Source organism: Rhinolophus sinicus, chromosome 15, assembly GCF_057876585.1.
Source record: "Rhinolophus sinicus isolate RSI-liver-muscle chromosome 15, RSI-T2T, whole genome shotgun sequence".
Classification (NCBI taxonomy): Eukaryota; Metazoa; Chordata; class Mammalia; order Chiroptera; family Rhinolophidae; genus Rhinolophus; species Rhinolophus sinicus.
The window spans coordinates 74,796,345-74,818,330 of record NC_142515.1 but is presented as its reverse complement, the minus strand read 5'-3'; the positions used below and the strand labels follow the sequence as shown (position 1 = coordinate 74,818,330).

Sequence of the window (21,986 nt, the reverse complement as noted above, 5' to 3'; positions counted from 1 at the left end):
TTCCTGGTGCTCCCCTCAAGTCCTCCTAAGCGGATAAGGGCTCTCATCTTCCTGGGACCAGGCAGAATTAGCTGTGGGAACCCTGCCCTGCCCCTCCAGTGTGGACTCTGGGGCATGGAGGAAGGCACCCACCCACACACACAGATGCCTGTTGGAGAGAGTGGGGCCATAGCAAGGGGTGGGTCCCCACCCCAGCCTCCTCCAATCGGGTGGGTTCCGGCCTTGTGCCTGGGCCACTGTCCTTGAGACCCCTTCCTCACAGCCACACAGGGCACGAGTTAGGACTGCCCAGAGCTGGGATGCGCATTAGGGCTGTGGATGAGGTTCAGGGTGCCTCCTACATGCTCCAGGACGCATTTCCTGGTGAGGGGGGTGACAGTGAGAGCTAGGCACTAGTTGGAGCGGACAGGACAGTTGGTAGGCCCATGTTCCTAGGCTCAAGTGGTTGGCCCATAAAGATAACCTGTGATCCTGGCAGGAAGTAAAGGGAAGTCTTTTCCATCCGGCTGCGCTTACTGAACTGGGTGGGTGGGTGGGCTCTAGAAGCCGTGGAGCCACCCTGTCCTACAAAACTACCAAGTGGGTGTCAAAGGGACCCAGAGATGGAGGGAGCCACAAAGCTGAATACTGAAGCATCTGGATCCAGCTATGCCTGAAGCGAACCCTATCCCTGGACATTTCAGTTCCAGAAGCTTGTAAACTCTGTTCTGCTTCACGCGGCTTAAGTCGGGTTTGAGTCCTTTGCAACCAAGAGAGGCTTTGCTAGAAAAACCTCCCGCTTGAGGAGTGGGGTTTGGGCCTCTTGGGCAGTGCTAGGAATTCCAGGAATCGGGGTGAGGTCTGGAGGTGAAGATGGACCTGCAGAAACCCAGCCGATCACCAGGAGTGGAGGCTGGGGCCATGGAACCACTGTGTCTGAGGAGGTGCCACCTCCCTCCCACCCACCCCACTTCCCTCCGGCACATCAGACAACACTCGGCAGCATCCAGGGTCTGCCAATGACATCCCCAAGAGGTCTTTATTGGTCCCCAGGACCCTGATCCAGCCTTGAAGTGGGGGCCACACAGGAACACAAGTAAGGAAAAGTCTGTTTTCTCCAGGAAAATAAAAACTCTTCTGTGAGGCAGGATGGGGAAGATGTTGTACCCCTCTGGGGTCCTCCTTTTGGGCCTATCAAGGTCCTTTGGTGGGTCACTGTGCTCAGTTCCTTCCCCTCTAGAACTTTCGGTTCTTGCTTAGCCGGTTGTGGCGCCAGATGTTGTGTTTCCGCAGCAGCCGCCAGTACTCCCGGGTCTCAGGGTCCAGCTCCTCCAGCTTCTTGGGGGGACCCACATTCATCTGGAACAGCCTGATGGAGTATGGGCAGGAATCAGGGCTGCCCAGCAAACCCCCCCCAACTCCCAGGCCCCAGGCACCTTGGAAAGAGGCAGTGCAGAGGCAGTGGCAGGATTGGGTCTGGGGGCTGCATGATCTCAGGGTGGTTCCTCCCCCTCTCTGAACTGGGTTCCTGGCTGTGGAACAAGGGGGCACCCCCATCCCAAAAGCACTATCTGAGGTAGGCATATGCCAAGCCTTCTGCGGTCCTGCCTGCCTGTAATGCCTTCCCTCCCACCCATCTTTCTGAACCTTCCCCAGCTTTAAGGATCAACACATGTCAATGGCTTCCATGTCCTGCCACTGTTCTCAGGGCCAAGAGTAAAATCCAAATCCTCCCTGCAGCCCCCAGGCCCTGCCAGGACTGGGCTCTGTGACGTCCCTGCTGTCCCACTTGTAAACCTGGTGGTTCTGCCCCAGAGCCTTTGCACTGGCTGTTCCTTCCACCTTTGAATCTCCTTCCACCCACTCAGGTCTAGACTCATGCATCACCTCCCCAGGGAAGCCCTCCCAGAAACCTCTGATACGATCAGCCAGGTTCCTCCTCACCCTATCACCCGTTCTCCCCGCTCTCCAGCCTGGCCCACTCACCACTCGGGGTACTCAGCATCGGGCTTCAGGACCACATCCTGGCCCTCCTTGTAGATGTTGACACCCATGGCGTGTGTGGTGAGGCGGTTGGGGTCTGTGCACACCTCTGGGTCCTTCAGGCTATCACTGCCCACACCGGCTTTGCTGCCTTTGCCACCCTTAATGACTGGGGTGGGGGGGAGTCAGTTCAGCCCAGCTCTGCGCTCGGGTCAGCCTTCCTTTCCTGCTCCCTGTCTCTCTGGGTGACCCCTGGCCTTGGCTGCAGCGTGTCTGCTGCACTCAAAATGATTTTAAGTTGGACACGGATACTGCATTAAATAACAGATGCTCAGAATGACCAAGTCATTCCTTTTAAATTCTATTTTGATCCTTACTGTTTATCTCAGGGAGAAAGTGCTGCTATGTCTCTTTAAGGCCTAACATTAACTTGCCAATTTCCTTCTCTCAAAAAGGAAATCAGGCAAGGCTATATCCAGTTAAAATTCAAATACTGCAACCTTGTTTTGTTTTTGCTTACGTGGTTAATACTGAGATGGGTCTCATGGCATCCTCGAATTTCTGGCAATGACTTGCCAAAGGTCACAGTGACCTCGGGGCAGAAACAGGAATGGGACTCCAGTTCCTAACTTCCTCCCAACCACCCACTACCCAAAAAGAACCAAACCCACGCTTGCGCAGTGAAGCGCGTTTGATCAAGTAACAGCCGGGTCACTGCCCGCTCAGCTTCAGGCTGGCGCCTGCGCAGTGAATCCTGACTCCTATCGCGCTCTACACCCCTCAAACTGCGCTTGCGCCTAAAACCTAGCCATCTGCTCTTTATGCTTGCGTGTGGATTCTAAGAACCTCCCCAAACAGCGCCTGCGCAGTCCCACGTTGGTTCCTCTTAACTCTACCCGATGTCCCCACCGTCCCCATGTTGGTTCCTCTTAACTCAATTTACCCGGTTTCTTGGCATAATCCCGTACAAGGAGTCTTCCAGGAGCGGCAGGGTCCGGGAGCTCCCGAGCCCGGAAGCCAGCCCAGGTCCGGGTAGCCCCGAATACCCGTCTAGCCGCCATGACGTATACCGGCTGCCTGTCAGTGCGTGTTTCCGGAGACGTCAGCGGCCAAAGGGTGCTTGGGAGTGAGAAGCTCCTACTAGAGATTCTTGGGAAATGTATGCCAGCCTTAGGCATACATTCACTGACTTCTTTAAACTTTTATAGATACCCCAGTTACTGTATGAGGAAATTTTTCAAAGGATGTTTCATTGACTTATTGCCCTTCTTCGGTTACTTATTTACTGTAAATAGCGCCTTATATATTCCTGATTCTATCCAATGAGCAATTACTTAAAGCCTAAAAGTCATTAAAAAGCTAACACTTATTAGACTCTACATTTCGGACCAATTGGTAAGTCCTTAACCGGCTTGATCTCGTTTAATCCTCACAATTACGAGGTATTATCCCCAGTTTATAATTGAGGAAACCGAGACTCAGGGAGAAAAAGTTCTCCCTCTCTCCTAAGCCAAGACGCGCCAGTCTGTCCCCCTACTGTGAGCCAAACAACCGTAAGTCTGTTTGCAATAGGCTCCCCGCGCTGCTTCCTGTCCCCGTAGTTGAAAGAGACCACCTTTCATTCTCCTTTAGTATTTTCCAGTCCCGTATCTTCCCATCTACCATCCCTTGGAATAATGACCACAAACGTAGGAGGCAGGCAGTGGTTACTGACCCCATTTTGCAGTTGAGGAAACAGGCCCAGAGGACAACCCGGGTTCCCACGCTGCATGAATGGAAACCCGGGATTCGAACCTGAGGGTCCGAAACTAGCACCCCCGCGCGGCGATGCTGACTGGGAGAACTACATTTCCCAGCATGCCCGAAAGGATGCGCATGCCCAGTTGGCCGGGAGCCCTGCGCGGATTAATCGGCCGGCGCCCTGGCCGGGAATGGCGAGCGGTGGGGTCTAGGCACACCGAATGGACTCCGGATGTGGGGTACTGGGGGGCCGCGCGGGGTGAGGCCACCTCGGTTTGGAAGTGAGTGTTCCGGCGGGGCAGAGCAGGGCCTGGGGCCAGTGCCTGAGGTCACGGGGACTGAAGTCTTGAGTCTGGGGTCTGCATAAGGACTGGGGTCTTAACTCGTAGCTTTAGGTTCGAGATGTGTCTTCAGACTGGGTTTGAGGTCCGGGTCTGTGTCTGGGGTCCTGGGTCTAAAGTCTTGGGCTGGGGTCTTACGTCCGGGGTCTCGGGGACCTGCCCCTGTTGGGTTTGTATAGTCAGGGTGTATTTCAAACTTGGATTCCACGTCGCGGGGAAGGAAGACTTGGAAGAGTAAGGGTTGGGTGAACAGGATCCCCGGGTGGGCAGAGGTCTTGGGTAACAGGTATAGAGGACTCCTCCCCATCCCCCCTGGGTTTGGAGCCCAAGATGCCACTGCTTTACAACAGCCCATTCTATGCTTCAGTTTCCTCAACTGTAAAATGGGGTGCGTAGCCGTCCCTTCCTTGCAGGGTATGGTGGAGATTAAATTATGTGTCCTGTATAAACGGTTAGAGCCTGGCACCAAGGTGGTACTCAGACAATCTAATCTTTGAATCTCTTTTAGATACTGGCCCTAGCCTGGGGCATGGAATTCCTGACAACCCCCGGGCCCCCTCCAGGGTCTCCAGCCATGGACTTGGAGGAGCCCAGGGACACGCTTGTGCCCTCACAGGACCTCACCTCTGACTCCCAGTGGGACCTGGTGCCAGGAGGGCCCAGCAGCCTCAATCAGATGGAGCTCGACGGGCCAAATATTCAGGACCTTGTACAACAGTTTGAGGCTCTGCCAGGTGATCTGGTGGGTCTGGCCCCAGATGGATCCCCTTGCCCCCTGCACATTGCCACCGGCCACGGCCTGGCCCCCCAGGACCAGGCTGATGCCCATGGGCTCTTGTCTGCTGAGGCTGGCCGGGATGACCTGCTGAACCTTTTGCACCTCGAGGAGTCCCCTCCTTCCCAGTCTTGTCCCAAGGAGCCTCCAGACCCTGTTCCTCGCCTGTTGCAGCCCCCTGAGGACCCAGATGGGGATACTGGCCCCCAGGAATGGGCAGAGGGAGCCTCTGCCGAGCGACGTGGCAGCAGAAGTTCAAGCAGCTCCACGGAACCCTGGTTGGAGACGGTCCCTCTGATTACTCCTAAAGAGCAGCCTGCCAATACTGAGGTAGTGCCTGCCCCACCCCCCAGGCCTCCTCTGCTGCCAGGAGCCAAGCTGGGGGGACTTAGTCCTGCCCCTCTTCTGTCTTCTTCTAGAGCCCCAAGACTGCGGCTTCATACCCTGCCCTCCAGGAGGGTGAGTGTCCCGCCCACCCTGGCCCCAGGGACCTAGGGGTTTCAGAACAGCCTGAATCAGGTTCCTGAAATCTGGCACAAAGTTTGCCAGTACGGAGGTGCTTCTAGAGAGGCTCTGAGGTTGGTTTTGATTTCAGGCGGCCTGAGAGAAGAGAGACAGACTTGAAAATGTTCTAAAAGGAATAGAGGTTGATAGGGCAGGCTTGGATATTTGTAGCACTCCATTGTAGAGCAGGGGTGGCAAATTACCATCTGTGGACCAACTCCGGCCCACCACCTGTTCGGGTATGTCTTGTGAGCTATGATGATGGTTTTTGCATTTGGAAATGGTTGGAAAAAATCAAAAGAAGAATAATATTTCTTGACACATGAAAATAATATGCAATTCAAATTTCAGTGTCCACAAATAAAATTTTATTGGGACACAGTCGTGCCCATTCATTTACATATGATCTGCGGTGGCTTTTGTGTTACAATGGCCAGGTTGAGTTGCAACAGAGACCATTTGGCCCACAAAATAACAAATATTTAGTGTTTGGCACTTTGCAGGAAAGTACCAACCTCTGCCCTGAAATCATGGGAAGAACCAATGGCCACCTGGAATATTCTAGACTTTCTCCCCAAATTATCTGAGGCTACATATCAAAGAGCAAAGTCTGTGATTGTGAGAAGAGGAGCTGGTTTGGACCTGTAGTTCTAAGAAGGTTCTAGAGTCACAGGTGGAGCTATGACTCACCTAGGCAGTTCTAGAACTTGGCATTTTGCCTGTATTTCTAGATTGAAGGAACCTGGGCTGATGAGAGTGTTCTGGAATGACGAACAGAGCTATCTGGGGCTACTCAGACTGGGGAGGGAGTTTTAGAACCACAGAGTGAATAGAACTTACCTCTGGTTCTAGACCAGTAGGAGGTGTTCTAGAGCTGGGCAGAGCTATCATTCTAGAGTCATCAGAAAGTTCTAGAGTGGTGCCATACAATAGGAATATAATGTGAGCCGTGTGTGACTCAAAATTTTCTAGTTATCCACATTTTTAAAAAGGTAATATTAATAACACAACCAAATATATTTAAAATAATATTTCAACACGTAATTAGCGTTTCACAATTATTTGATTTTTTTGTTTGTATTAGAGCTTCAAGATCCAGTGTGCATTTTGTATTTATAACACACCTCAATCTAGACCAGCCACATTTCAAGTGCATAATACTTGCATGTGCTGGTGGCTGCCGTATTGGATGGTACAGTCCTGGAACCCCAGAGCAGAGTTGTCTATTGTTCCAGAATGCTTAGATCATGATGGAGAGCGAGCACAGCTTGCGTGTGGTTTAAGTTCATAGGAATGTGCCTTAATTCACTGGGACCTATATCTATAATTCCAAACCAAAAAGCAGTAACTGTTGGCTAGAACATTGTAGAACTGCTGCTGGCAGATCTGTCTGGTTCTATGTTGCTTGGGATTCTGGAGCCATGGGGGCAAAGCGTTACATGGTTCTGGGCTTGTTTGGGGGAATTCTAGAACCATGAGCAGAGTTGTTTGTGTCTGGGTGTTCAGCTAATTCTCAGGATCACTGGGTTTCTCTGTAGTCGTGAATTATTGAGGGGATTCTAGAACCGTAGGAAGAGCTACCAGATGCTACCATAATTAAGAAATCATGGAATCATGAAGTGGAAAAGTCTGATTCTAGAGTGGTGTAGGTTTCTAGAATCCCTGACAGAATTCTGTGGTTTGAACCTTTTGGGGAGTTCTGGAGACATAGATCAGAGCCATGTGGGTTTCTTGACACTCTTGAGAGTTTTAGACATGTGGATAGTTTCTCTCTGGGCAGTTCTACGACCATGAAGTAGAGTTGTCTACGGTCCTGGAGCGATAGGGGAGAATTCTAGAACAATGGGCAGAGTTAACTGCCTTGAGATTGATGATGAATTCCTGAACCATTGAGTAGAGTTGATACCGTTCTATGATGTTTCAGGTTTTAGGAATGGAGTGGGACCATCTAGATCATGGAATTCTAGAAATGCGGGGTGGAGGTATCTGTGCGCACTAGTGCTGTTTTGGATTAGCCGTGGTTCAGGACTCACAGAAGCCCCTAGAAACTGAATCCTTTGACTGGGAGTCCTTGAGCCATGGACAGAGCTGGCTCTGGACTACTTGAATAGCCCTAGATTTGCAAGGGCCGAGCTGCCGCGCTTTGTCTCTGGCTGATGGGATGTCCGTGCGGGTGGACCCGTGTACCTCAACAGTACTACGTTGTAAGAGGGTAGATTTATCTGTGCTTTCAGACTATTCAGGCAGCAGAGACCCTGGGCCAAGCCCATGGGGGTCCACGAGCCTGGGGGGACTCTTGAGGGCTGATGCCTCCGCTCTTGCCCTCAGTTTCTGGTCCCTGTGACCATGAAGATCTCCTTGACGGTGTCATATTTGGGGCCAAATACCTGGGCTCCACCCAGCTGGTGTCCGAGCGGAACCCGCCCCCTAGCACGCGCATGGCACAAGCCCAGGAGGCCATGGATCGCGTCAAGGTGAAGCCAAGGACCAGTGGGCGGGTCGGGGGGCTGCAGGCTGGGTCTTTGGGGTCCTCTGCCTCCCACCCCACCCCCTACAGGCCCCCGATGGGGAGACCCAGCCCATGACAGAGGTGGACCTCTTCATCTCCACCAAGAGGGTCAAGGTTCTGATGGCTGACTCCCAGGTACAGGGCCCAGGCCTGGCCTCGGGCGTGGGGAGCTGCACCGAGGCACCTGCTGCCCACCCACGCCTGCCCTGCCCCTCCCCAGGAGGCCCTGATGGACCACACCTTGCAGACCATCTCCTATATCGCCGACATCGGCAGCGTGCTGGTGATCATGGCTCGCCGGCGGCTGCCCCGGCGGCCGGCACCCCAGGCCCATGGCCACCAGCTCTACAAGATGATCTGCCATGTTTTCCACTCAGAGGACGTGAGCAGCTGGGCTCTGGGTATCCTGGGGGAGAGAAAGACTCAAGGCAGCCCTCGCCCTCCTCCAGAGCCCATCTGGTGATACTCTCACCCCCGCATCTTTTCATTGGTCCTCAGCACTGCCCGCTGTCTTCCACCCCTCCCATAGGTTACACATGTTCCAGTTTGTACATAAGACTTTCAGCCTGGTGGCTGACTCCCGAAACCTTCCCTGCCCCAGGCTTGTCTGTCCTCCCATTCCCAATGTATTCCCCAAGACAGAAGCTATTTTCCTGAAAGCTGCCCAGGCTGTCTCATGGGAATCTTTTCCCGGGTAGGGCGGGAAGGCTGGGCCCTAAGTTTGTCAGAGGTTTTGGGGGCCTAGGAGGGGGAGGGCAGGACACTCCCAGAGAGACGCTGCCCATCCACCACAGGCCCAGCTCATTGCTCAGGCCATTGGCCAGGCCTTCGCTGTGGCCTACAGCCAGTTCCTGCGAGAAAGCGGCATTGACCCCAGCCAGGTGGGCACCCAGCAGAACCAAGGGGCCACGGGCCCTGGCCACCTCCACAACGGGGACCTCGACCACTTTTCCAACAGCGAGAACTGCAGGGAGGTGAGCAAGTGGGCGGGAGACCTCCTACCAGTCCCCCACTGAGTGGCTCTCATACCCACCTGTGTCCCCTCCCAGGTGGTCATCGAGAAGCACAAGGGTGAGGGCCTGGGAGTGGCCCTGGTGGAGTCGGGCTGGGGCTCCTTGCTGCCCACAGCTGTCATCGCCAACCTGCTGCACAGGGGCCCCGCTGAGCGCTCGGGGGCCCTTAGCATCGGGGACCGCCTTACTGCCATCAATGGGACCAGCCTAGTGGGGCTGCCCCTGGCCACTGTCCAGGCTGCCATCCGTGTGAGTTCTCCTGGGGTCGCAGGAGCCAGAGGGTCTGGCCCAAGGGTCCCCCGATGGCAGGCTCACCCCATGTATCTGGGAAGGGCCATGTATCTATGCCCAAGGCCACAGAGTTACCTTCTTTGGACAGGTGTCAGCCCAGAGGTATCAGGTAGAACTTAAAAGTCCTACTGGCTCCTGTGTACTTAAGGAAACAGGCTGGGAGAGGGGGTGTTGCCCATCCAGGGAGACCTCACCGGTGTGGGAATGGGATTGGAGTGTAGGCGGCTCGTGGCAGAGCCAGCGGCTTTTCCTGTCTTCTGTGAGGCAGCCTGTGTGTTCTTGAGTCTTGACCTTTGTTGCCCACTTGGGGAAACTGAGGCCCAGAGAGGAAAGACCTCTCTGGTCAGGTCTGGAAGGACCTCAGGTCAGAAGGGCATGTCTGACATGGTTCACATAGCATGTCCCCCTGCTAGAACCTTGCTTTTGACTATGTGGTAGACACTGCTAGAAACTTGCTTTTGACTATGCAGAAACTGAGGTCTGGGGAGTCAGGGAGGTGAGAGGCCACACAGCTCCAATGCTGACACCACCCAGCTCCCGTCTCTGTTCTTAACTGCTTCTCAAGGGCTCTTCTAGGATCTAGAAGGTCTCCTAGAGCCTTGACTCCAGATCTCCATTTTATGGGTGGGTAAACTGAGGCCCAGAGGGGGCTGCAGCTTGCCAAGAGGTCCATTAGCCCCCAGCGGCCCAGCTGGGCCAACGTCCCCCGTCCTGCACAGGAGGTGAAGTCGCAGACGTTGGTGACCCTCAGCATCGTCCACTGCCCGCCGGTAACCACGGCCATCATCCGCCGACCCCATGCCCGAGAGCAGCTGGGCTTCTGCGTGGAGGATGGCATCGTGAGGCCCCAGCCCAGGGCACCGGGTTGGGGGGCAGTCCCCAGCGTGGCCCCCTGAGCAGCATGGCCCATTCCTGTCCCCTGCCAGATTTGCAGTCTGCTCCGTGGGGGCATTGCCGAGCGCGGGGGCGTCCGTGTGGGGCACCGTATCATTGAGATCAATGGGCAAAGTGTGGTGGCCACGCCGCATGCCCGCGTCATTGAGCTGCTCACGGAGGCCCACACTGAGGTGTGCGGGCAGTGGGTGGGATCGGGGTGCCCTTCCACCAGCCCAGGCCTGCCTCCAGCCACCACCTCCTCTCCCCCCAGGTCCACATCAAGACCATGCCAGCTGCCACCTACCGCCTGCTCACGGGCCAGGAGCAGCCGGTGTACCTGTGACTGGCCACCACCCCCACCACTGTGCCTTAGCCCCACCAGCCCTGGAACTACATCCGCAGCGCCTCCTTGGCTGGCCAGGGCCCCGGAGGAGTCTTGGCTCTATATTATTTTCTGATGTAAAAAAATTAAAAGCTTATCAAATGGGTGAGGTCTCGGACTAGGGTGTGTGGGGTTGAGAGAGGAAAGACAGGACTCCGGCTCCATGTCCTTCCTGGAAGCCACTAGAAGCCAGTACTGTGAAAATATTTATTAAAGACCAGGTGGAAGGAGGCAGGGTTTGAGGTTCTATATGGGAAACTGAGTCCCAGCTCCAAGGAAGAAAAGGGAGGACGGCCCAGCTGGCCACGTGGGAGGGGATCACAGGTCAGTTGCTGGGCCCCAGTCATAGCCATCTTCATCAGAGGACTCCACGTCTCTGGCTCGTGTAAACTTTTTCCTCAGAGCTTCTCGCTCATATGTCCTGGACATCAGAAAATAGAATAGAGGCTGTGGGTGGGAAGGGCGTGGACTTAACTACCATCACCTGAAGCTGACTGCTAGGCACAGTGGGTGTGGGCAGAGATGAGCAAGGCTGGGCATTTGGGGGTTGAGCCTTATTAATGAGCTCCTACACAGCCTTCAAAGCCCTGGCTCCAGTGCCCCCTCCTTCAGGAAGTCTCTGCTCCCAGGAAGAGGATTCCTACATCCATGGCCCTGGCTACATGGGGCTTAGAATGGCTCTGTCTGTCTGTGCTGCCCACCAGGCTAGGAGCACCATGAAGGCATAGCTTGGTTCTAGGTTTCTTCTTCACCTCTACTCAAACCCTGAGTCCCAGGGAAAAGGTTGAGGGGCCCAGTCTGGAGTACAGGGACTCTTACCGCATGCTGTCTTGTCGCCACTGACCCTGTGGGTGGCGGCTCTCCTCCTTGAAGGGAGAAAGGAGGTTAACACTTCCCCCAAAAGTATGATAAATCCCTCCCTTTCCCAGCTTTACCCAGGCAATGCTGCCCACAGGCTTTCTCCTTGCCAGCACCCCCCAAGTCTGCATCTCATCTCCAATTTTAAATGAGAAAACAGGCTGGGACAGGGGAAGGCCTTGGCTGAGATTTAGCCTGTCAACAAAGGGGGAATTGGGTTTTCCATCAGTAAAATTTCTCAGAGCGATATTGTCAGCAATTCATAAATGAGTTTGCATATGTAAAACGCTTACACAGTGCCTGCCCTATAAGTCGGCCTCCATGGACAGTTGAGCAGGTCAGGCACTGTACAACCCCTGGGAGGACCACTCTAACCAGAGGCGTCACAGATTGGTACGTTTTTACATTTAACCTAGTCAGGCACTATAGGGGCTGAGGCAGCCCCACAAGAACTAAGTATTTGTTACTGTTCAATATCCAGCTACTGTGGCCAGAACTGGGCTAAGTGTGTTGACTTCAAAGAACCACCTGTGATGTCAAGACTTTTCGCATCTGTCCCCGTGGCCCAGATGAGGAAGCTTCGTGCACAGAAATGAAAATATTTGCTATAAGTGCCTCAGTGTCTAAGTCTATAGATAGCCTAAGTCTGGGTCCAGATACTGATCTGATTACTTCCTGGCAGAAAATAGGGTCCCCATGTGTCTCTGCCCTGTCCCCAGACCCTTGCTGGGGCCACCCCCACGCCCTGCTCACCTGGGCCCCTTGGTGACCTGAGGATCTTCCATGATGATCCCTCTGGCTTTGGGTCTCGTCTGCCATCACAGGCTCGGAGGACCTGGCCAGGGCTGGCATCAGGGGCCCCTCGTCCACTTCTGTGTGGGCCCCACCCTCACCGTCCGTGTAGCCCTCACCGTCCGTCTCATAGTCGCTGTTGACGCGGCTATCACAGCTCAGTTCAGCGGAGCTGTCAGCCAGGCCGTGGTGACGGAGGTCCAGGTTGTCCTCCAAGGAACCATCCAGCTGTGGGGTGGGCATGGCCTGACTGAGCTGAGACGCCTAGCCCAGGCCTTCCTGGACCGCCGACCAAACCCCAACCCAGGACACCACCTTCACACTCCAGGTAAGACCCTTGATCTTCAAGTTGAGGCTTAACCCTTGACCCCAGGGTGAGTTCTGACCACTGACTTTTCGCTTGACTCAAGGCTGAGCCCCAACCCTTGACACCAGCCCCAGCCCCCAAACTGAGTCCTCTAATCCCATCTCACCCCCAGTGTTACCAGGTCCAGACCCTAATCTGAGGTCAAATCTTGGCCTTGGCCACACCCAACCCCTGACCTTGCCCTAAATCAAGACAGAGGCCCGAAACCCTGGCCTGGTACCTGGTCCTCAGCTGTCCAGATGGGCCGTGTCTGCTGCTCACGGATGATGGCCTTGAGCTCCTGGTACCAGCTGTCATTCATGCCATGCAGATGGATGGTGGCTGTGGGGAGGGGGCATCAGTGCGGCCAAGAGACTCACTGCCTACCCTGGGTCCCCTGCTCCCTCCCTACCTGTGAAAAGGTGGTCGCTGTGCTTCCACAGCTTCTGGGCTTGAGCATAGAGGCGGCGGGTGCTGCGGTGGGAGGCAGGAGCCAGCCATTGGCGCAGGGCCTTGAGGCTCTTGCGGCTCTCGGGAGTGCAGAAGATTACAATGGGGTAGTACTGCACGTAGTTGAGGCGCTCAACTGCCGAGGGTGTCACATCTAGGAGCGCGTGCTTGTCCTAGGCGGGGGCCATGGTGGGGGAGGGAAAGAGTGGAAAAAGAAACACACCCAGAGACAGGCCAAAAAGACAGGTGAAGAATCGGAGATGAAGAGTCTGAGATCAGAATGGACCCCAGCATAGTGCATACACAGGCCAGCATGTTGTGGGTGGGGGTTGGTGATAACCCAGGCCACAGCAAATTGAGCACCAGAGCTCCAGTTTGAGTTTCTCTGCCTTTTTCCAGGACTTGCTGCTGTGTGACTGGGCAGCTTCTATCCCCTCAAGCCCCCCACATCACAAAGCCTCCAAAAGGGGGAATCCATGGGACAACATACTTGTGGGCTGTGGGGTGAGAAAAGGTTGGATGCCTGGGCCTCAGTTTCCCCACACATGAAATGGGACTCACACACAGCCGTGCTTACTTTCTCCGCGATCACCCGCACGGTGTCCAGTTTGATGATCTTGGAGGGGCTGTCATTCCTCAACACGCTCTCTGTGGAGGGAAGAGGCAATCAGCAGCTTCAGGAGGGTGGTCCCCTAACCCCTCAAATTCATGTCTACTGGCCTCTGCCCTGCTCAAGAACCCACCACGGCTCCCCACTGCCCTTTAGAGGAATCCTAACAGCAGCAGCAGCTGATCTGTTTCCCTTCTGACCTCAGTCCTCAACTCCTCCTGAGAAGGGGTGGCTGTTACTGGCCCATCTGGCAGATGGGGAAACAGCCTCAGGAACATAAGGTCACCAGCTCACGGTCACAGAGCCAATGAGTCGCAAAGTCAGGAGCCTGATGCAGAGCCTGTGCTCCAGACACTCATTCTCCCAGGCTTGGTCCCAACTCCAGGCCTTTGCTTGAGCTGTGACCCAAAAGAAGCTCCTTTTAAGTATACAGCTCAGTGGCATTAATTACACTCACATTGTGCTGCCATCCCCACCATCATCTCCAGAACTTCCCATCTTCCCAAACTGACACTCTGTCCCCATTAAACACTCACTGTCCTCCCCTCCCCCATCCCCTGGCACCACCATCTACTCTCCGTCTCTATGAATCTGACTCCTCTGGGGACCTCCTGTGAGTGGGATCACACAGTGTCTGGCTTATATCACTGAGCATCATGTCCTCCGAGTTCATCCATGTTGTGTAATAGCAGGTGTCAGAACTTCCTTTTTTTTCATTCCCCTCTTTCTTCTGCCTCCCACCTCCCCACTCGGGTTCAAGCCGTTGTTTCTCAGTCTAGTTGTGTAGGACACAGCTCCCTGGCCCATGCTGGTGTTATGAGCCTTGCGCTCCCCCCGGTCAGCCACTCACAGCAGCTCACGGCAGCTCTAGCCAGCTGCTGGCCTGCTGCCGGCCACTCACGCTGGCCACCGGCCATTCATAGCAGCACATGGGAGCCCATGGCAGCTTTCCCCAACCTCCGGCTGCTCACGCCAGCCTCTGGCTGCTCACAGCAGCCCAGCTCCAGGGAGAGCTGTTGTTCACAATCTTAGCTGTAGAGGGCGCAGCTCACTGGCCCATGTGAGAATCGAACCAGTGACCTCAGCGTTAGGAGCATGGTGCTCCACCCAACGGAGCCACCGGGCTGGCCTCAGAACTTCCTTTTTAAGGCTGAATGATATTCCGTTGTCTGGATGGACCACACTGTGTTTAACCATCATCCGTCCATGGACACTTGGGTTGTTTCCACCTCTTGGCTGTTGTGAATAAGGCTGCTGTGAAACTTCATGTTCAAATTGCAGCTTTCAGTTCTTTTCATGTGTCACAAGGAAATTATTTTTAACTTCTTTCAACCATTTAAAATATGTAAATAGCATTCTTAGTTAGCAAGCTGTGTAAAAATAGCTGGTGGACCAGATTTGGCCTGGGAGCTGTAATTTGCTGACCCCTACTTTAGTTTATTTCTGTAGTTGTTAATTTTTGGTCTCCTTGCTGGGCCTTGTGTATTTTGTTCCATGCTGTGTCCATAGCTCAATAGACAAATTTCGAACCAAGGAACAGCTGGTACATTGGCTCAATTGGCAGTGGCTGCCTGGTGAACTGTCTTAAGGACTCTGAGGCTCTATCCAGCCAGAGTGCCATGATTGCTTGAGGATGTCTGGCCCAGGCATTGGAAGGGGTGCTGGTGGTTCATGTTCTACCTCTTACCCCCAAACAGTGTCATTAGCAGCCCCTCTCAAGCTGCCTCAGCCTCAAGGGCTGGGAAAGGGTTGTGACATAATTCACCAACAAGGTTGCCAAGGGACCTGGTTTCTCACCTGCAATTTCAAACTGGTCAGGCATCTCAGCACTCAGCTTCTGCATAGCAATGTCTGCCACTGGTCCCAGGATCACCACTGGGCGCTTGAAATTGGCTGAGGAGCAGAGAAATGATAGAAATCAGGATCCCATTTGAGGCAGGTTCTTGCACAACTACCCTCCACTTCCTCTACAGTAGTAGTATATCGAGCCAGGCCCATGGCTGCCCAGCTGAAGACTACATCTCCCAGCCTCTCTTGCAGCTAGGGATGGCCATGTAACTAAGTTCTGGCCAATGGGGTACAAGCAGAATTGTGTCCAATTTTGGGTTGCATACTTCAAGGAAAGGGGTGGGCCCTCCCCGCCCTCTTTCCCCTTCCTGCTGGCTTGAATGTGGGTATGGACATGCCATCTTGGACCACACAGTAAGGCAGAAAAACAAGACAAGTAGCCTGGGTCCCTGAAACTGTGAAGCAGCCAGACCACATTAAATTATTTACACTGGTTCTGTTACTTGAAAAAGAAACTTTTGTAATGCAGCTGTCACTACAGCAGTTGAACCTAGCCAACTCAGTGGTCAGCAAACTACAACTTGAGGGCCACATCTGGCCTAGTGCTTGTTTGTGTAAATAAAGTTTTATTGGCACACAGTCATGTCCATTTGTTTATGTTCTGTCTCTGACTGCCTTCCTGAAGAATAATTTTGAAAGAAACCATCAGGCTCACAAAGCCTAAAACAGTTACTGTCCGGCTCTTTGCAGGAAGAGTTTGCCGACCTCTAGACTAACTTGACATATTTTCATCAATGAGGAAACAGGTGCAAAAATCATCTTGCTGTGAAGAAAGTAGCCAGCCCTCTCTTGTACATTCTCTTTTTCTCCTCTCCTAGACCTATCTCTCTTAAAAGCTCAATTCATTCAGATTTCTAAACTTTCATTGGCTGGGGGTAGAAATTAAGTACATGGACTTTGATTTTAAGTTTTTCTTCTGGACATTGGTGCAGCAGCTGAAGAGCAGCTCAATCCTGCCGCATCCTGGGTGACTAGCTCTTCCCATCCTCCTGCAGTATTTTTTTCTAAAGGCCTCTGCCCCTGGTTTTAATCCCTTCACACCTGAGGCTATGGGCAGAAGCTTAATCTCTTCCCTTCCTGAAATCTGGATGAGGCTGTTTCCCCACCACCCTTCTCAAGTAGGGAAAGGCTCTATGTGCTGGTTTTGTGTGTGTGTATGTATTTTTTAATTGCGGTAAAATAGAGATAACGTGAAATTCAAATTGTGGTAAAATACAGGTAACATGACATTTACTTTAACCTGTACATTGTAAAGTGTATAATTCAGTGGCACTTGGTACATTCACAATGTTGTACAACCTCCACCGCCATCTAGTTCCAGAACATTCTCATCTCTCCAAAAATAAACCCCATGCCCATGAGTAGTTACTCCCCACCCAGCCCCCAACAACAACCAACCCACTGCCTGTCTCTGTGGACGTGCCTGTTCTGGACATTTTATGTAAATGGAATCACACACTGTGTGGCCTTGTGTGTCCGGCTTCTCTCACTGAGCACCGTGTGTTCAAGGTCCATCCACGTGTAGCGACTGTCAGCGCCTCCCTCCTTTTATGGCTGAGTGACAGCCCATTGTATGGATGGACCACATTGTGTTTATCTATTCACCAGCTGATGGACACTTGGGTTGTTCCCACCTTTTGGCTGTTACAAATATGCTGCTGTGAACATACAGGGACACGTTTAGGTCTGAACACCTGTTCACAGCAGGCATGTATTTTTAAGAGCATCAGTTTACCTCAAGCAGACAGCCTCAAAGCAGCAGCACCCACTAACTGAGTAACCCCTATTGCTGTGCTGTCTAGTGCGGTAGCCGCTGGCCACGTGTGGCTCGTCTAAACCGAGATGTGCTGAGCCAAAACGCACACCAGATCTCTAAGACTTAGTACAAAAGAAAAGATTTGAAATAGCTCATTAATAATTTTTATATGAAAATTTTTTTATAGATTATTTCTTGAAATAATATTTTGGATATAGCATGTTAAAACTAAATTATTAAAATTATTTTCAACCATTTCTTCTTACAAATTGTATATATGTGGCTCATCTATTTCTATTGGAAATAGCAATTAGTTTTTAAGGAATGAAGCCCTTTCCAGTGCCCTAAAATAACCAAAAGTGCGTATTTTTGGTGGAAGGAGAGAGGTGAGCATTGTGGCTTCTGATGGCTGCACTACAATTTCCTAATACTCTTATTTGAGGCTCCGCGGCCCCTCCAGCCTGGGTCCCACCTTCTCGCAGCACCACGCGTTCATACGGCGGGTAGTGACCCTGCCTGGTCAGATCCGACAGGTCCTCACGGCTCCGATGAGTGGTCTTCTTGGCTCCCTGACGAAGACCCCGCAGCCGCCAGAACTCAGCCCGCCGGCTGGAGCCCGCTGAGGCGCCAGGCCCAGCCCCCACGGCCCGCTGGGCAGCCTCCAGACTGGCCAGCTGCTCCGCCCTGGGGAGAAGGGAGATTACTGAGTGCTGGGATCAGCACAATAACAGCCCCAAAGGCATCCCGTCCTCATCCCGGGACCTGTGGACATGTCACTTCACATGGTAAAGGGGCTTTGCAGGTGGGATTAAGTCGAGGCCCCTGAGATGGGGATGACCCTGGATTCCCCGGGGGGCCCAGTGTCATCACAGGGTCCTCATAAGAGGGAGGCAGGAGGCTCAGAGTCAGAGACATGGAAGAGGCTGCACTGCTGGCTGTGGCGATGGAGGAGGGGCCACGAGCCAGGGACGCGGTACCTCTAGAAGCCGGAAACAGTTCTCCCGGGGCCTCTGGAAGGACTGGCTCTGTCCACATCTGGGTTTAGCCCCAGAAGGTTCATTTTGGACTTCTGACCTCCAGAATATGAGAAAATAAATGTGTGTGGTGTGAAGCCACTAAGTTTGTGGTGACTTAAGGTGCCCCGGGAAACCCATACCAGTGCTGACTATAATGCCCCGAGCTTTTCACATGTCTTCTCGGGTTGAACCATCAACACTGTTAGGAAGTAACATTGCGGGGAAACTGATACTGAGGGGGGCGGCGAGGCTGAGGGTGGGGAGAGGTCCCACCTCCTCTGGTTGGGAATGATGCCGCGCTCCTGCTTCCGGAGGTCACGACCCATGCGCACCGCCAGCCAGTGGCCTTCACGGGCTTGGCTCTGCCCTGGGCCTGGGTACAGCGTGTCCAGAACATGGAAGACGTCGCCGCGGGTGAAGCCCAGGCCGTAGGGTGGGCTGGGCTCCAGCTCAAAGTGTGTGCGGATGTAGAAGGAGTCACCCACGCGGGACTGCACCATTTTCCGGAAGACTGTGGACAGGTGGAGGCTCCATGAGGCTGCTGGGAGTGAGCCTCAGCACCGGGCCACACACAGCCCACTCCCCCCACACTCACTGTCCTGCTTTCGCTGCGTCACCAGCTCCACGTCCTTGCCCAGTGGCAGCCCCAGGAGGACCTGCACAGCCTCCTCGCGAGTCAGGTTCCGGAAGGGCATGTTGTTCACCTGCAAGGAAGGGTGTGTGAGATGGACAAAGTTCCGGGCATGAGACCCCAGCTCTCCCTCTGGACGTCCCACCCCCAACTGCTGCCAGAGCTGCTGCCAAGGATCCCAGCAATTGGGGACAGCTTTCTGACTGGAGGACCAGCCCGGGCATCACAAACACATTAAGGTCCTGATCCAGAACCTGGGCCATGGGAACTGTGATCAGTACACGAATAACCAAGGCACAGTGGGTTGTCAGCATCAAGGCATGCAAATGGGGGTCACAGCAGTGACAAGATCATGACACTGGTGCGAATTTTGTCACACTCCAGAGTCAAGACGTAGTCACAGGGTTGTGACAAGGACAATGACATATAGACATGGACAGCGGGTCACAGACAACACTTGCTCTCAAGGTCATGACAAGGTCAACAATATACAGATACAGACAGTGGGTCACAGACACCTGCTCTCAGGGTCATGACAGGGACAACAATATATGGACACAGACAGTGGGTCACACCCACTCCCAGCGGACCCAGGGGAGAACTACACAAGCTGTAACAGACTGAGTGTCACCCAGCACGCCAACATGCCCACCAACAGACACCTCCGTGTCACCTGCAGAATCTGATCTCCCTCCTGGATGCCCTGTTCCTCAGCTGGGCTGCCCGCCTGTACCCCTGACACAAAGATGCCCACGTCATTGCCTCCGGCTAGCCGCAGCCCAATGCTGGTGGTGCTCTTACAGAAGCGGACAACCCGTGAGTCAGGGCTGTATCTGCAGGGGAGGTGGAGGCAGTTCAGGTCGGAGTGGGCGGAGAGGGGAATGGGTATCTTTGGGAGAGCCCCACCCTCTCTGGGCCTCAGGTTTCCAAACACCCCCATGGGACCTGTGGCTGTCCCATCAACAAACTGGTGCGGGAAGGAGGGAATATGGTGACTGGGAAGGGATGTGGGAGTCTCGAGTTGGTAGGATTTTTTCTGGGGCACATACCCACGGTCCTCCATGCTCTGACTGCTGGGTACCCTGTAGATGTCATAGCTGCTTTGCCTGGGGGTGTCTGAAAGGGAACAACTAGTCCATTTCCCAAGCACACTGGCTGGTCCAGCCTGCAAACCTTTGCTATAGAGTGTCCCTGTCCCATGAAATGCCGTCACCCAGCCCTCATTCCCTCCCAGGGAACCATCCCTGACTTTTTAGGACCAGTTCAACCTCTCCTACTCTGCCTGGCAAAATCTCACTAGCTGGAATCAGAACAATCGGAGGAGGGGTGCTCAGACTCGCCACCCACCCACCCTCTGCTCACCTGGTTCCGAGACAGTTCTGGAATCCACTGAACTTTCCCGCCGAAGCTGAGGGCTCTCCCTGCCAGGGGACAGGTTTGGGGTGAGATGGGGGGTGGATGTTGAGGTATGATTTTTAGAATTTTCATTTATCTGGACTCAGATTCAAATCTTGGTTCTGTCCTTCTGTAGCCGTGTGATCACAAGCTCATTGCTCTCCCCCTCCAAGCCTCAGTTTCCCCCTCTTCGCCCTGGGCGTGGCTGAGTCTAGTCAAGGCTTCAGTGAAGGCTAGGTCAAGATGAAGTAAATGAGCCTGGGACAAATAGTCATTTTATTGTTTGAATATTAGTGAAAAGTTTTAGAGATTGCTATGGACTGAATGTTTACGTCCCCTGCAAACTCATATGCAGAAGCCCTAACCCACAATGGAATAGTGTTAGGAGGTGGGGCCTTTGGGAGGTGACTCGATTTAGATGAGGTCACGAGGGTGGGGTCCCCTGATGGGCTTAGTGTCCTCATAAGGACACACCAGAGATCACTCTCTCCACCAGGTGAGGGCACAGCTAGAAGAGAGCCATCTGCATCTGCAGGCCAGGAAGAACCTGGCAGGGGACGCAGAGGACGGTCGGGCCAGAATGGGCAGAGAGGAAACTGGGAGTCCCTGGGAGACCCCCCCGCCACCTCCTCTGGGCCTCAGTTTCCCAAACAGAACCTCACCAGAACCTGACCATGCTGGCACCCTGATGTGGACTCCCAGCCTGCAGACTGTGAGAAATAATTGTGTGTCAGCTCCCCAGTCTGTGGTACTGTTATAGCAGCCAAAGCTAAGAGGTAAACAACATGAAGAAAAGAAAGCCCCCTGCAAAGCAGCCTGTGCTTTCAAATAAACGTGTAGGGAAATATGTACTTAAATCTAGATGGGCCATATGTTAGCGTTTCCGACATTCATCCTGTGAAACCCCAGTGCTGAGTGTGCGGGAGGTGGGGAAAGACATGGGAAAATACCATATTCCCCACCCCATGCCTCTTGGAACAGATAAGCAGAGTAAGGAATACGCATCAGAGAAACCCGGCAAGCTACTTGGATCCCTCTGTCCAGAGACCCTTCTTTATGCAAATGCAATGCCCAGTAAGATCGTGCAAAAGTCCCTCAAAACCCTTTGAGAAATGCCACCCTGTGTCATTCTACCATCTGGTTCATTCACCCCACATGATGCCAAATGCATTTTTCCCTGGTCTTTCAAATATACGCTCCAAGACATCCTTTTTCGTGGCTGTCTAGTATTCCCAAGCAAGGATATAGTGTAACGATCATAGTTATTAGTAGAAGAGAAACTCACTTAGTGAACATTCGCGATGGGCTAAGCACACGCATGCATCGTCTCCTTTTGTCTTTGTTAATTAGCACCCTAATGAGGCAACAGTGGACTAAGAGTTGGGGCCCTGGGTGGGCCCTCCTCTGGCCTCTGAGATGGCCCTCAGTGACCCCCACCTCCTGGTAGTTATGGCCCTCTGTAGTACCCCTTCCACGATGAACCAGGGTTGGCCTGTGTGACCAAAGGAATCCAGTGGGCCTGAAAGTTTGACACGTCTGAGATTAGATGGTGAAAAAGACTGTGGCTTCCATCTCAGATCACCCCTCACCTGCATGTGCTCTTAGATCATTCACTCTGGGGAGCCGTAAGGACAGGCCCACCTGCTGACGAGCTGAGTCCTCCTGCCAAAGCCAGGGGGGTGAGCTTGGAACGGGATTACCCACCCCCCAAAGCCTACAGCCCTAGACAATGTCCTGGCTGTGACCTTGACTGTGACTTCATGAGATTGCGAATCAGAACCACTCAGCTAAGCCGCCCCCTGATTCCTGACTCTCAGAAATGTTGGGGGATAATAAGTATTTACTGTTGTTTTGAGCTTCCAGATTTGGGTGTGATTTGTTACGCAGATAT

The 21,986-nt window shown here is 53.5% G+C and overlaps 3 protein-coding genes across 9 annotated transcripts in view; 1 reads left to right on the top strand and 2 right to left on the bottom strand.

The window, feature by feature from the left end:
• Positions 1 to 993: 993 nt before the first annotated feature.
• Positions 994 to 3,068, bottom strand: MRPL54 (mitochondrial ribosomal protein L54). Its single transcript, XM_019743927.3, has 3 exons — positions 2,906 to 3,068; positions 1,966 to 2,131; positions 994 to 1,348 (listed from the first exon to the last, which is right to left on the bottom strand). The coding sequence occupies exons 1-3, from the start codon at positions 3,021 to 3,023 to the stop codon at positions 1,216 to 1,218; spliced, it is 417 nt and encodes a 138-aa protein (XP_019599486.2). The 5' UTR covers positions 3,024 to 3,068; the 3' UTR covers positions 994 to 1,215.
• A 775-nt stretch (positions 3,069 to 3,843) lies between these two features.
• Positions 3,844 to 10,499, top strand: APBA3 (amyloid beta precursor protein binding family A member 3). Of its 2 annotated transcripts, XM_019744217.3 has the most exons (11): positions 3,844 to 3,983; positions 4,552 to 5,148; positions 5,238 to 5,277; positions 7,651 to 7,796; positions 7,880 to 7,966; positions 8,052 to 8,213; positions 8,626 to 8,805; positions 8,881 to 9,093; positions 9,855 to 9,974; positions 10,062 to 10,202; positions 10,283 to 10,499. In XM_019744217.3, exons 2-11 carry the CDS (start codon positions 4,573 to 4,575, stop codon positions 10,352 to 10,354), a joined length of 1,737 nt encoding a protein of 578 aa, XP_019599776.1. In that variant the 5' UTR covers positions 3,844 to 3,983; positions 4,552 to 4,572; the 3' UTR covers positions 10,355 to 10,499. The 2 variants fall into 2 exon arrangements, with proteins under 2 accessions (XP_019599776.1, XP_074193686.1); XM_074337585.2 differs by lacking the exon at positions 10,062 to 10,202 and having other exon boundaries at positions 3,845 to 3,983.
• Positions 10,500 to 10,586: 87 nt separating this feature from the next.
• TJP3 (tight junction protein 3) overlaps positions 10,587 to 21,986 on the bottom strand; it is a 30,113-nt gene continuing 18,713 nt past the window's right edge. For 4 of the 6 annotated variants that reach the window (XM_019744215.3, XM_088792280.1, XM_074337584.2 and 1 more), the window contains 11 exons: positions 20,063 to 20,121; positions 19,750 to 19,816; positions 19,374 to 19,533; positions 18,665 to 18,773; positions 18,343 to 18,580; positions 17,526 to 17,737; positions 15,247 to 15,342; positions 13,417 to 13,487; positions 12,802 to 13,012; positions 12,631 to 12,731; positions 11,623 to 12,271 (listed from right to left, as the gene is read on the bottom strand). In XM_019744215.3, coding sequence (XP_019599774.2) covers positions 11,768 to 12,271; positions 12,631 to 12,731; positions 12,802 to 13,012; positions 13,417 to 13,487; positions 15,247 to 15,342; positions 17,526 to 17,737; positions 18,343 to 18,580; positions 18,665 to 18,773; positions 19,374 to 19,533; positions 19,750 to 19,816; positions 20,063 to 20,121 — 1,828 coding nt within the window. In that variant the 3' untranslated portion in view covers positions 11,623 to 11,767. Of the gene's footprint in view, positions 10,815 to 11,212; positions 11,260 to 11,622; positions 12,272 to 12,630; positions 12,732 to 12,801; positions 13,013 to 13,416; positions 13,488 to 15,246; positions 15,343 to 17,525; positions 17,738 to 18,342; positions 18,581 to 18,664; positions 18,774 to 19,373; positions 19,534 to 19,749; positions 19,817 to 20,062; positions 20,122 to 21,986 lie in introns of those variants that run through there. The other 2 variants (XM_074337583.2, XM_019744216.3) reach the window with 1 other exon arrangement.

Excerpts from the sequence above, each read along its gene's own strand:
- MRPL54 (XM_019743927.3), bottom strand. The coding sequence starts at position 3,023 with ATGGCGGCTAGACGGGTATTCGGGGCTACCCGGACCTGGGCTGGCTTC. Across the intron at positions 2,132-2,905 it reads GGATTATGCCAAGAAACCGG|TCATTAAGGGTGGCAAAGGC; the intron begins GTAAATTGAGTT and ends CCCCCACCCCAG. Across the intron at positions 1,349-1,965 it reads GATGCTGAGTACCCCGAGTG|GCTGTTCCAGATGAATGTGG; the intron begins GTGAGTGGGCCA and ends ATACTCCATCAG.
- APBA3 (XM_019744217.3), top strand. The coding sequence starts at position 4,573 with ATGGAATTCCTGACAACCCCCGGGCCCCCTCCAGGGTCTCCAGCCATG. Across the intron at positions 8,214-8,625 it reads ATGTTTTCCACTCAGAGGAC|GCCCAGCTCATTGCTCAGGC; the intron begins GTGAGCAGCTGG and ends CATCCACCACAG. Across the intron at positions 9,975-10,061 it reads TCTGCGTGGAGGATGGCATC|ATTTGCAGTCTGCTCCGTGG; the intron begins GTGAGGCCCCAG and ends GTCCCCTGCCAG.